The sequence below is a fragment of the Drosophila arizonae genome, chromosome X (assembly GCF_054131065.1).
Source record: "Drosophila arizonae isolate 15081-1271.41 chromosome X, UAZ_ARI_1.0, whole genome shotgun sequence".
In the NCBI taxonomy this organism is placed as follows: Eukaryota; Metazoa; Arthropoda; class Insecta; order Diptera; family Drosophilidae; genus Drosophila; species Drosophila arizonae.
Window position 1 is genome coordinate 5,037,798 of NC_142927.1, and position 12,793 is coordinate 5,050,590.

General features: G+C 45.2%; 3 protein-coding genes and 1 pseudogene across 3 annotated transcripts; 2 read left to right on the forward strand and 2 right to left on the reverse strand.

Moving 5' to 3' along the window:
• Window positions 1–161: 161 nt before the first annotated feature.
• Window positions 162–3,527, forward strand: LOC108618046 (O-acyltransferase like protein). The gene is made up of 5 exons (XM_089475978.1): window positions 162–1,356; window positions 1,430–2,156; window positions 2,270–2,635; window positions 2,689–3,250; window positions 3,309–3,527. Exons 1-5 carry the CDS (start codon window positions 1,173–1,175, stop codon window positions 3,441–3,443), a joined length of 1,974 nt encoding a protein of 657 aa, XP_089332104.1. The 5' UTR covers window positions 162–1,172; the 3' UTR covers window positions 3,444–3,527.
• Window positions 3,528–3,659: 132 nt separating this feature from the next.
• On the forward strand, window positions 3,660–5,160 carry Syx16 (syntaxin 16). The gene is made up of 3 exons (XM_018014824.2): window positions 3,660–3,878; window positions 3,951–4,084; window positions 4,163–5,160. Exons 1-3 carry the CDS (start codon window positions 3,798–3,800, stop codon window positions 5,004–5,006), a joined length of 1,059 nt encoding a protein of 352 aa, XP_017870313.1. The 5' UTR covers window positions 3,660–3,797; the 3' UTR covers window positions 5,007–5,160.
• A 197-nt stretch (window positions 5,161–5,357) lies between these two features.
• l(1)G0004 (RNA-binding protein pno1) lies at window positions 5,358–6,378 on the reverse strand. Its single transcript, XM_018014825.2, has one exon. It carries the CDS (start codon window positions 6,257–6,259, stop codon window positions 5,546–5,548), a length of 714 nt encoding a protein of 237 aa, XP_017870314.1. The 5' UTR covers window positions 6,260–6,378; the 3' UTR covers window positions 5,358–5,545.
• A 694-nt stretch (window positions 6,379–7,072) lies between these two features.
• LOC108618047 (RNA-binding protein pno1 pseudogene) lies at window positions 7,073–7,717 on the reverse strand (annotated as a pseudogene).
• Window positions 7,718–12,793: the final 5,076 nt, after the last annotated feature.

Below are 12,793 nucleotides of genomic sequence, written 5' to 3' on the forward strand. Positions count from 1 at the left end.
TTCCAATTATAATTATTATAATAATAAAAATAATAATAATAATAAAAAAAAGAAAAAAATAAAGTGCCAAAATAAAAAAAAAATATATAAAAAAAAAAAAATACTATATCTAGCTGCGAAAATTAAAAAGCGCAACTTTGATAGGCAAGGGCTTACGAAATTTCTATTAGTCTTGGACAGTGCTCGACTAACTGATACCCTATAGACTGGGGGAGTTGGTTTTTCAGGATATATCGGTTTTGTTAAAGTGTATGCATCTGCCTGATGGAGGCGTGGCTGCTCTTACAAAGTATATATATTCTCAAGGCAAGCTGAGTCGATTTGGAAGTCAAAATATGTTTTACATTAAAGTTTTTCAGTTGGATACATAAAATGAGCTTTGTATTCACTTTTGCCCATTTTAAATTAATATATTTAATATTCTTTATTTTATATACTAATAATAATAATATTTTGTGCAAAGACCTTTAGCTTTAATTACACTAGCAATGCGTTTAGTCATACTCCCACCCCCAACCCTGTCTCTGCCTATGTTATATCATACTTTGAGAGCCTTTTTTAACCAAAGTCCACATATTATTTATGGGTTTTAGGTCTGGACTTTGTGCAGGCTACTCCATTATCAAAAATTTTGTATTGTCGAGCCAGTTCTTGATGATTTTCGCTTTGTGCTTGGGGTCATTTTCCTGCTGAAAACCGACTCTTCTTCAGGATACGCCCTACCATCCGCAAAATCGGGTAGGCGGGTCTTCAAAGTATTCAGATTGTCATCTTTCTCCATAATTCCAAACTACAGTTGGAACACTGCTATATACATGCATATACATATATCTAAAGAAATCCAGAGTATTATCGAAAGGTTCACTCCACCGAACTATTCCTTGCTAATTAGAAGACTTTTCTCTATCATTCAATTTCGACTTTAAAGCTATAATCTTACGAACAAACTAATTCGCTTTTAATAGTCTGAGCGAGGTGTTAGGTCTAGTGACACTAGACTCTGGGCTGCTTTTTGATTGGGTCCAAAATGTTGGATTACAAAAATGCTGCCTCTACGTGCGAAGCGAACAAAAGATCTTCACCCTCTCTCAACGCTATCGCGATCTGAATCGGTTGCTGCTTAGTCTGTGTCTCGCATTCGATGCGAATGGTGGCTGCAATCTTTGGGCATTATGTTGCTTCTGTTGTTAGTGCTGCCCGTCCTAGTCGGCGCCTTGGAGTCTACGTCGCTGCTGCTGGAGCTGGCGCAGTTGGCTGCCCGGAACGAGAATGGAACCTTGGAGTCGACGCAGTGTGTGGAGCAGCTTCGGGAGCTGCATTCCGCCTGGCAGGCGAATCAGAGCTGGGCTCTGAAAGGTAAGAGTGGAGTGGATTTGCCCAAATTGGGAAGGCAAATGAGCTGGACTTACTCCAAATGGACTTCTTGTAGCTCTGGATGCCTCTGGCAGCGGCTTCAACAACTTCATGCTGGCCAACAGCCAGTGGCTGGGCAATCGCCTCACCTGCCGAGCACTCAATGAGCCGCTGCTGCGGGACCTCACAAGGAATCATCAGCAGCTGCTGCGACTGCCTGCGCCCTTTGAGCATGCCTACAGCGTGGCTTACCTGAGAGCCAACTCCAGCTGGCAGCTGACCACGAGCATGAAGCCCAGGCAACTGCTGCACGTTGGACTCTGCGTGCCTCAGAGCTGCGATCCACAGCAGCTGGAGCAGCTGCTCGGCCAGAGCCTAGCGTCAGCCAGGGCCGAGGGCAGCTTGGAGCAGCGCATGGGGCTGCAGCTGGAGCTGGTCTACGCTAAGCGCCCAGAGCTGAGCGCTGGCTTCCTCGCCCGTCCCGCAGTTCGCTCTCTGCTGCTGCTGCTGGCTGTGAGTCTTCTGCTCGCCTGCCTTGCCAGCAGCGGCTGCCTTCCAGCTAGCCGCATCCTTGGCTGCTTCGATGTGGCCACCAACTGGCGGCGTCTCTGGCAGCTGGGCGGTCAGGAGATCGCAGTCATCAGCGGATTACGCGTCTGCAGCGCCTTTGCCTTGATTGCCTTGCATACCATTTGGTATCAATTCTTCGCGGTGAATCACTCGGCGGATCTGGCTGACAAGCTGGTCAAGGCAAGTTTCCAGATTCCTTTGGCGCTCATGATGGAGGTTTTCTTTGTCATTAGGTATATATAAAGGATTTGTATGAATGTATCTAGTGCTCTCTCTCTCCCCTTCTATTTTTCTCTCTTATCTTTGCACAAGGCAAACACTAAGCAGTTCCATCTCCTCTCATTAGCGGCTTCCTCACCGTCTCCAACTTTCTGGGCAACGTTCCACTGCAGCGCAGCATTGCCAGCGATACGTTGCCCGGCGTTGCGCGTCGTTTTCTGAGGCAAGTGGCTCAACGATACTTTCGACTGGCTCCGCTGCAGTGCATCGTTATCCTGCTGACCGTGGTAAGCTTCAAGTATAATCGCGAGGCATCCGTCTTCCATTTCGTTGAGTCCGTGGATGAGCAGTGCGAGCAGCATTGGTGGCGCAATCTGCTACTCGTGCAGAATCTGTATCCGGTCAGCGAGATGTGCTGCAATTGGACCTGGTCGCTCGGCTGTGATATGCAGTTCTATATAGGGGCAATGTTGTTGCTGTACACGCATACCAGGTGGGCACGCATACCAGGCATTGTAACATCTATTTGAAGCTTCGTTTTCGTAGGCATCCACAGCTGATCCGACGGTTGGTTCGGGTTCTACTCTGTGGGAATATTATATACACTGTCCTGCTGTTCGTCTTCCTGAATGTGCCCAATACAGTGGAGGACGGATATAGCATAGGCAATTGGGTTTATACGAATCCGCTAGTCCGCATATCGTCCTACCTCATAGGTGGCATCTATGGCTATGCACATGCCTACAGCTTGGAAGCTCCCTTTGAGACACTCTTTCCTACCAAGGCGGCTAAATGTGCACTGGTGGGATTCACTCTGTGGCTATTTGCACAGCTGCGAAACTTGGAGCTGGTCAGCCCAGCAGTCGTGGGCAGCATTGTCGTAGTTCTGCGTTCGTTATTATCCGCAGCCGCGGCGCATCTAATTTTCTGCAGTTTTCGCATCGAAGGCAGCTACAGAGTCACACGTTGGGTGGTGCGTTTCCTTGAATCGAGTTGGTTCCAGCGTCTCAGTCGGATTACCTATGCCATCTACCTGCTCAATCCAACGACCATACTCCACGTTTACTACTCACTCAGTGAAGCAATGCCATCGGACTTTAGTATTTTGGTAAGTTTAAGCTGTAAGCAATGATTTCTATACGTTATTAATTTTGCTTTCGTTGTAGCTGTGTCTGATTGTGGCGTTTGTGGTTATAGTTTCGTCACTTGCTATTCCATTGACTCTGTTCTTCGAGCTGCCCTTTAATAGTCTCACAAATTTATTTTTGGCCTCAAATTATCATAAGAATAAAAGTAATTAAGAATGGACATACATATATATTGATATCTATAGTTACATTACAAGTTTTGTTTACAAATGTATTGCAATAAAACCGTTTTTAAACGTAACGTAATGCAACTCTTGCTGCGCTAAATATGCTCGCTTTTGCGTTAATTGGACGGATACTCTGCTTTGCGCTTACGCTACTCCAATTTGCGTTTGAACAGCTGTTGCGCCTTTTCTGTTATCGATATACATATATATTCACACAAGTCGTTGTATCGATAAGATAATTCGATTATTTCATCATACCAATAGCAAATAAATAAAATGTAAGATTTACATAGATTAATTAAAATTTTTTCGTATACAAAAGGCTGTTGACAACGCCAAGATGACTTCGCGCAATCTAACCGAGGTGTTTGTTATCATGCGCAACAATGCCAGCAAGAATCGCAATCATTATGACGAGCGGGTAAGGGCCAAATCAATTTATCGTCCATATGGATGAAATGATTCGAGTGAGACTAATATTGTAATTTAACAGCGTGGCAGCGACTCGGAGCGTCTGTTGAAACATTCAGTACGCGAGGCTGAAGAGGGACTCGAGATGCAGGATGATTATGCCACCCCACCCATTTGGCTAGACAAATTCGAGGAGGCGCAATACACGATGTCCAAGTGAGATCGCCATGAATATTCTCGGAGTTCTCAATTACGAATCGCCTTGTTATTAATGTTGTATTATTGCCATTGTAGAATCAAACCAAAATTGGATGAGCTGGGCTCGCTGCATGCCCGTCACCTGCTGCGCCCCACCTTCGATGACCAAAAAGATGACGAATGTGAAATCGAAGTGCTTAGCCAGATTGTGGCCAAGCTGATAGCAAGCACCCATCGGCACATACAATGCGTCCGCTCTAGCCTGGGCGTTGGCAGCAAAGTGGAGCAGCGGCTCACGGCCAACGCGGTGCACTGTGCTCTCCTGCAGCTGCAGGATCTGACGGTCAAATTCCGCAGCAGCCAAAATGCGTATCTGCTGCAGCTCAACTCACGGGAGGAACGCTCCCAGAAATACTTCGACAATGCCAATGAATTCACCAATGTCGAGCTGGGCAACTTCGGTGGCGATGAGCCGCCCAACAACTTTGTGGACACCTTTGATAATTTTCTGCAGCCACTGGATGGCGCTGGCAAGAGCCAGGCGAACGCGTATCTCTTCGAGGACGACGAGCAGCAGATTGATGACAATTTCAAGAAGCCATTGACCAATCGCATGACACAGCAGCAGCTGCTGCTCTTCGAGGAGGAGAACACGCGGTTGGCACAGCACCGTGAGGAGGAGGTGACGAAAATAGTAAAATCCATTTACGATCTCAACGATATCTTCAAGGACTTGAGTCACATGGTGCAGGAGCAGGGCACCGTGCTCGATCGCATCGACTACAATGTGGAACAGACCCAGACGCGCGTCTCCGAGGGCATGCGACAGCTCCAGCGTGCGGAAATGTATCAGCGCAAGAATCGCAAAATGTGCATCATTCTCGTTTTGGCCGCCGTCACCTTCGTCATGCTCGTGCTGCTCATTCTAACCAAGCTGTAAAGGATTTGACCGACCCCAACGTCCAGCCAGCAAATTATTCCGTTAAATTTTCTGTTTACCATTTTCTTTTGTTAGTGCAGTCATGTGTGTATAATTGTAATTGTATTTGTGTAAAATATATATAAATTCCATTATTTATTTATTAACAATCCAAGAGCTGAATTTTATCTATAGCAAAGCTAATGAAACAGAATCCGATATTTGCTCTTAAAGTGTCCTACCCTTTCTATGCAATTCTCATGAGATCGCTAGAATACCCAAAGTTTAATAATTCCCTTAACTCAAACGCGCGTAGTTCAACTCAAACCCTGAAACAGATGATCTCCACACGAAATATTTCACAAGAGAATGTTAGATAAAACAGAATATACATACATATATTATATAACGTATAAAATGCATACATTATAATAAATTGTTTATTTTAGATTGAACAAAGATGAAAAAGAGAGAAAAAAAAATTATTAAATACGTCTTATATATAATTATAGTCTAGGTCTATGGTAGGTCCTTCCATTGTAGCCCTATGATCACAGCCTTCACATGCGCTCCGAGAGGCGAGAGGCAACGGCGCGCAGATTGCCATAAACCTTGCTTGGCGGTGAGCCGAGGATCAAGTTGCAAATGGCGCGACGTGCCAGCTGAATGTTCTTATAGCTGCCCAGAATATGGATCTTGCTGTCGGCGAGCACAATTCGGGTTTTGGTCACATTCTCGATGGTGAATTTCGTGCGTCCACCCTTGCCAGCGAGACGGCCAATGGCTCGGGATTGATGGTCGCCGCGCAGCGTCTTCACGTCTCTGATCTCAAAGGTCTCTATGAAGAGATCCTCCAGACGGAGCAGTGCCAGAGCATCGTCCACGTCGAAGCCGCATAGGAAGGCCTTGACGAAGTCAGCGCCTTTCTGCAGATTGGATATATCTGGAGTTTCGGGGCCAATGCGCAGCTCCACTTGACGTGTCTTTATATTGAAGCGTATTTGCAGTTTCATGTGCTCCACCACCGGTGTAAAGATTTTCATCCATTGCTCTTTGAGTGAGCTGTACCTGTGTGGTGGCACAGCCACCTTGCGAATCTCGCTGCGTATGCGCTTGGCTTTTGACGCCTGTCCGTGGCTGGAACGTTCCTTGCCCTCGATCCCCGTGGCTGCGTCCACCTGCATTTCCACATCTTGGTCACTTGCATTAGCGTTGCGCTTTTTTGCCTTCTTGGTGGGCCCAAAGATATCCACTTTAATTGCGTCTACTTCCATGGCTATATATTTTCTATTCGGGAATACTTTGATAGGCTTAATTCCGTCTTCTCTATTTTCGTTAGATGGCTGTCCTCCACGTGCGGTTTCAACGCTGCACGTCAATGGTTATCGAGAAGTGGGCACTCCAGTTGAGTGATATAGCAGTCAGCTAAAGAGCGTGAATAAAATCGGCCATCAGCTATCGTTACATTGCGCTTGGCGCGAATGTAACGGACGTGCGAGTTAACAGCTCAACTATCGCTACGCCATATTTTTGTTTGTTTCCATTTTGGCTTTGATGTTGTTGCCGCAAATAGCGGTAAACATGCAGCAAATTGTAGCCCAGCTAAATTGATTTTAGACTCATTCATAAAAGTGATATGAGTTCTTAAATACATACACAAGTTGAAAGAGATATGACATATACACGTATCTACGCCTATTGGGGCGTGGCAAATCGCATAAAGCTGTAGCTTCTTTAGTTCTAAAGCTAGAACGCTGAAATTTTGCACAAGGCTTAATGTTGCGATTCTATAAAGAAGAACCTATATGCCCAGTAAATTGCTAATATAATCCTAGCGTGGCAAATCGGATAATAGGCCATGAATTAATATTTGCATATATACATACATTTTACTAAATTGTTTATTGTGGATTGAACGAAGATGTTGAATGGATACAAAATTCGGAAAAATGTATTATTTGTAGTTGTAGTGTAGTGTGTATATGCAAGGTCCTTCCAGTGTATGATGTTCGCCTTCACATGCGCTCAGAGAGGCGAGAGTCGATGATGTGCAGAGGGCAAGGCAGGTAAAAGAAATTGCTCGGCCATTAGGGTAAGATCAGGTTGCGAATGGCGCGACGTGCCCTTTTTATGTTCTTATGGCAGCCCAGAATATGGATCTTGTTATGAAGTAACACAATTCGGGATTTGGTTATTTTCTCGACGATGAGTTTGGTGTTTTCCGTGTCAGATAGGAAACCAAAGACACTGAGGAGTGGTTCGCCGCTCAGCATCGTCACGTGCGGTATCTCAAAGGTTCTTATGATGAGATCATCCAATTGGAGTAGTTCCAGAGCATCTTTTATCTTGAAGCCGTAAGTGAAGGCCTTGACGAAGTCAGCGCCTCTTATTAAACTATAGAGGTTAGGTGTTTCGGGGCCGACGCGCAACTCCACATTATGTGTTCTTACGTTGAAGTGTACCATCAGTTTCATGCGCTCCACGAGCGGTACATATATCTCCAACCAGTGCCCTCTGAGTGCGTCGTATTTGTCTGAAGGCACGGGCACTTTGACCGTATCATAGCGTAGACGCCTGGGCCTTGGTGCCTCTTCGGGGCTAGAAGAGTTGCTGTCATTGCTACCTGTGGTGTAGTCCACTTGCACTTCAGAAGAGGCGTTGTCAACGGGCTCTGTGGTTGGCTCCACCTGCACTCCAGCATCTGCGGTAGTTTCATCAGCTTTGCGCTTCATTGTTCTTTCTGAGTCCTTTAAATTTCTATTCGCAAAAATTAAAAAAAAGAAAAAATTTTTTTTTCGGATTTACTTTTTCTTATTTTTTTTGTCGTAACTCGGTCGACTAAATTTTCGTTTTGACACTGGGGCTTTATGTGTGCTTCAACACTATACGCCAACTTTGATTTAAAATGCTTAGCCTACTGAGTGCTACATCAGTCAGTTACAGAGTGTGAAGCGACACGAGCTGAAGCCAACGTTACATTGCGCTTGGCGCGAACGTAACGGACGTGCGAGGTAACGGCTTACGTTTAGCGGGAGCAGCTATCGCTACGTCAAATGTATATTGGGCTTTTGTTTGTTTCCATTTTAGCTGTGATGTTGTTGGCGCAAATAGCGGTATAAGTGCAAAGACAAATTTGCGGCCAACTCTTCTTGTTTATTTGTAATTTAAGTAATGCGCTTTGCACAAGCTTCTGACAATGTTGAATTTTCGCCTAGCAAATTGCAGTCCTGATAAATAGTTGTTGTTGTTGTTGTTGCTTGCTCACTTTGACACCCCGAAAATAGACGCTGCTGATGCTATCAGGTATACTTATTGTGCATGCTGTGCACATAAATGGCCCCAGGCCCTCGACATTGTATCCAAAAATGCAAATGATAATGATGTCCCAGCGAGCAGCCGCCAGACGAGCTGCTCTCCTTCCGCTGTTGCTGCGCTGTCGGTGGCGTTGCATAGGCCTTTCGGCTGTTGTGCCCGTCTAATCCATGTTCGGACATTTTAAATACAAATTGCAGAGCTGTTGCGTCTCCCGGCATCAAATTGCTTGCAATCTGAACACACACACACAGGCACACACACACGTTCAGCATCCGGCCGAGTAGCAGTTCCAGGTGCTGGTCCATGTCCAGGTACCGTTACCTAGTTAGCTGCTACAGCATCTCTTTTTACTCTATTGGCAACTGATTAGCATTTAAATTAAAATGTCGCAAAGTGGCCTTAACAAAATGTTGCTTATCGCGTATGTGAGTGTGTGTGTGTATGTGAATGTGTTAGTGTATGTGCTGCAATTGTATACTCTTTCCAGTAGCTATGCAAAAAACTGTTCATGCAAGCAAAACGTATAAGAAATATTTGACAAAATAAAGCAAATGAAATAACCTTTCAATAAATAATTATTCCGAAATATTTTGATTTATTGAATGCCATAAATTCTGTGCGAAGAAATTGCAATTAAGATAAAAACAATTCACAAACGTTTTAATGCATATAAAGTCATAAATTATGTAGCTTACTAAATGTACTAGAAGAAAATGGCGTAATTTACATACATACATATATGTACACATACTTATAAAAAGAACGTAATATACATACAAACGTATTACGTAGTTAAGAGCTTTGCGCTGGCCTTGCTTGATCCCGATAGCAGATCAATCGATAGTTTGTTAAGGTATCGCTAGCAGTGGAGGATCCGTGCAGAGCATTTATGCGTTTGTAGCGTTGATCAAGTAATCGATAGTTGGCAGCATTATCACTAGCACAATTCTAGAAATGCAGAGTATTTATACGTTGCACATATCGTTTCTTTGCTAACTATTTCCAGCGTATGCATGTACATATGTACACATATGTATGTTTGCATGCACATACATATGTACATATGTATGTGTGTGTTTTCATTGTAGCTTATTGTCTCTGATGTCACCTGTTTATGCCGCTGCCGCCGCTGATGCTGATGCTGCTGCCGCTGTCAGTGTCGCTGAGATTGGCACTCGCTTCGGCAATTGCTTTTGTGCCGGGCCACTGCAAATTGGAGGCAGCATCAACAGCAGCAGTAGCAGCAACCAGAGATGCGGATGCGAATGTGGATGTGGATGCGCATGTTGGATGCGGATATTGTGCTGACTGCTGTTGCGCTCACTTCAAAGAGCGCAACGGGCGGGCTTAATTATGAAAATTAATTGTATTCGAATGAATAACGTTAATTGATTTCCCTCCCACTTACTCTCGCCACTATCCTCGCGCTCTGTCGCACCTGTACCGACCTGTAACACCTCCCTCTGTCTTTATCACATTAATTAATTACTCCATTTTATATTGTCGAGAGTGAAAACAACGCGAAATCAAATACTCGAACAATTTTGTCCGCTTTTCGAGGTTCGCGTTTCGCTTTTTGTGCGCCATTTGCAATTGCCGTTAGTTAAACGATTCAGTCACGTAATTCATTTGCATGGCGCGCGTGGTCAGGATGCGATATCCTTCATCGCGGTCCAGCCCATCGGGGAAGCTCCAAATTGAAGGGTAGAGTGCGAGTGGGCAAGACAATAAGAGGGGGGACAAGACAGTCAGGGGAGAGAGTGAGAGTGAGAGGGAGCGAACGTTACTTACTGATTACAACGTTGTGTCTATTGAATCTACAATAGAGAGGGAGAGATAGAGGGGAAGGGAAAGAGAGAGAGAGAGAGAGAGAGAGAGAGAGAGAGAGAGAGAGAGAGGTAGAGAGGTAGAGTACATGAGAGAGTAGAGAGAGTAGAGATAGATAGAGCGATAGAGAGGAAGAGGTAGAGAGTGCAGAAAGAGATGATGAGTGTAATGAGTAAAGAGAGTCGTAAGAGATATAGAAAGAGTAGAGAGCAGAGAATGTAAAAATGTAAGACAGAGAGAAAGATAGGGAGATGAGCTCTACTGTAGAGAGAGTATAGATGAGAGAAGATGAGAAGGAGCGAGAAGAGGATCGAGGATATAAGATATAAGATAGAGAGTAAAGCTAGAGGTAAAGCTATTTCAGCTTAGTCTTCCTCCTTACGGTCGACCTCTGGTTAGAGAAGGCAGAAAAAATTCAAAGACTTCATAAAAATATTGTTTTCTTGCTCCAAAGCCAGCAAGGGGACGTAGTCCATCTCACATCTCACATATGTCAGTGACTTCGCTGCCTTCGAGAGGAAAAGAAGAAGAAGACAACTGTTTAACCAAATTGATGCGTGAAACTTTGTGCGAGCAATTTGTTGGCTATTTTTTATGCGGCATTTGGTCATTTTTCATGGTCAGTAATTGGCTAGGACTGTGACGTTGGCCCCAACACCATCAGTAGCATCAGCTCCAGCAACTGGGCCCCCAGCTCCAGCCCTCGCTCCAGCTCCAGCTAGAGCGGCAGCCTCAGTTTCAGCTCTGTTTATCCTGCTCCGGCCACATCCTAACTGAATGTCCTGCATTGTCCCCTTGGGCTGATGACAGAGCGCGACATGCTCTCTTGCCCCGCCGCGCACTTTGCCTCCGCTCGCAGCAATACGCAGGCCTTCATCTTGACTTCAGCCACTGGGGCTATGCATATATATGCGCTATTTATGTGTGCGTGTGGGTGTGTGTGATTGTGTGTGTGTGTCATCTATGCTCACGTATCAATAAGTGCTTGAGACGTGAACTGAATTTTTTATTACCGTTTGTCGATGTATGCGCAAAAGTGAATGCCGCCCGCAGGACGAGGGACGAACGGCTCGCAGGACATTCAGAATATGTCTCGCAGCATGCGAAATTGCCTGTGAAATATTTTCCAAATTTACTATATAAGTATGCATACACACACACACATACATACACTTGAAGAAAACATAAAAGTTTGAGGTGTATGAACGAATACCCTGTAGAAAATTTTGCCAAGTGGCATGCTCACCGGTAGAGTGCAGAGATTGCTAGAAAATGTAAAGAAAACTTAAAATAAATGAAAAGGAAGAGGAAAGCGCGAATTTTGAATTAATCCTGAATATGTGCGAGATCGTATACCCTGTAAAAATCACTGTATTGTGATATGGCTTTCTGTAAGATGAAGGTAGAGAATAGATGTGGACAGCTGAAAGCGTATACCCTGTAAAAACAGTTAGTAGGGAGATATCCTACGGCGACGAGCTGCATCAGGGTATAATTGTCAGATCTCCTCTAATTCTTGACATGTCCCAGGATATAGAAAGACACATATAGGAATAATACATTTGCTTAGGGCTTGTTCTTTTCAAGCTGTCACACTTCGATTTTGCTCAGTGTAGCTTTGGATATACTGGCTATTGATGCAGCTACGCATAGCCGAATGGAATCGAAGCTTTAGAGTGCTGTAAAAGGCGTAAGGCATGGCAGGCAGCTGAACAATTGGCCAAAGAGATTAAATCAAATCAAGGGTTCTAAGCAGCCCAAAAGTGAGGAACACTGAGCTAAGCCGTTACTATATGTAGCCAGGCTTGAAGGCGTCTGCTTGGAGGGGAGTGGCGGAGGGGAAGGCAAAGTGGGTGTAGGTGGAGGATGGAGGATGGAGGTCAATCTAAAAGGTCGAGGGGCCAAATGCGAATTCAGTTTAATTGTATGTGGGGATTAGCTTTGAAGTTTTGGCGGCACAGAACTGACTCAACATGGAATAACACGACACTTAAGTGCGTCACAAGGACTGAAGGAGCGATGGAGCGATGGGGCGATGGAGCAAAGGAGCAAAGAAACGACAAGCGACAAGCGCTTCAATGCGAATGGCTTTCAGGTAATTTCTCTTTGGGGTTAAGTGGGCCAAAGGGCTGCTTAAGTCGCCCGAGCGTTAATTACTGCCAAAGACAGAGTCGAGCCGAGTCCCCATTAACCCTCCGCGCGCACTCAACGACCCCTCGCCGCTGCTGCCCCGCAGTCCCGTGCGTCGAGCAACCCTCGACGGGGTGATAAACGGCCTGGCCTGGCCTCGCCCGGCCTTGCCTGGCCTGGCCTGTCCAGGTCCAGAATCTGTGCAGCTGCCTGAAGCTGTTCGCAATTGATTTATAAATCAATAAAAATATGTGCATAAATATTTACCGAGACAATATAAATAAATTACAATCCAATGTGAGCAGTCGGCTGAAAAACCTTATGCAAAATGCAGCCGGACAGTCCAGAAGGACCAAAGGCTTCAACTGCGCCGCACACAAACACTGAGAGCCAAGCCGAGCCGAGCAGAGCAGAGGAAAATCAACAGACGATGCCTGTAGTTCAGTGGGTGACAGAGGAGACGGATGAGGAGTGTGTGAGTGTGTGTATGTGTGTGTGGCGTATTGTGTGGCGAATCGTGTGTGTGTGTGTGTGTA

Bases quoted from the DNA above. Each gene is read 5' to 3' on its own strand.
- Syx16 (XM_018014824.2), top strand. From the start codon at position 3,798: ATGACTTCGCGCAATCTAACCGAGGTGTTTGTTATCATGCGCAACAAT. The intron at 3,879-3,950 runs GTAAGGGCCAAA...GTAATTTAACAG, and splicing joins GCAATCATTATGACGAGCGG to CGTGGCAGCGACTCGGAGCG. The intron at 4,085-4,162 runs GTGAGATCGCCA...TTGCCATTGTAG, and splicing joins GCGCAATACACGATGTCCAA to AATCAAACCAAAATTGGATG.
- LOC108618046 (XM_089475978.1), top strand. From the start codon at position 1,173: ATGTTGCTTCTGTTGTTAGTGCTGCCCGTCCTAGTCGGCGCCTTGGAG. The intron at 1,357-1,429 runs GTAAGAGTGGAG...GACTTCTTGTAG, and splicing joins TCAGAGCTGGGCTCTGAAAG to CTCTGGATGCCTCTGGCAGC. The intron at 3,251-3,308 runs GTAAGTTTAAGC...CTTTCGTTGTAG, and splicing joins CATCGGACTTTAGTATTTTG to CTGTGTCTGATTGTGGCGTT.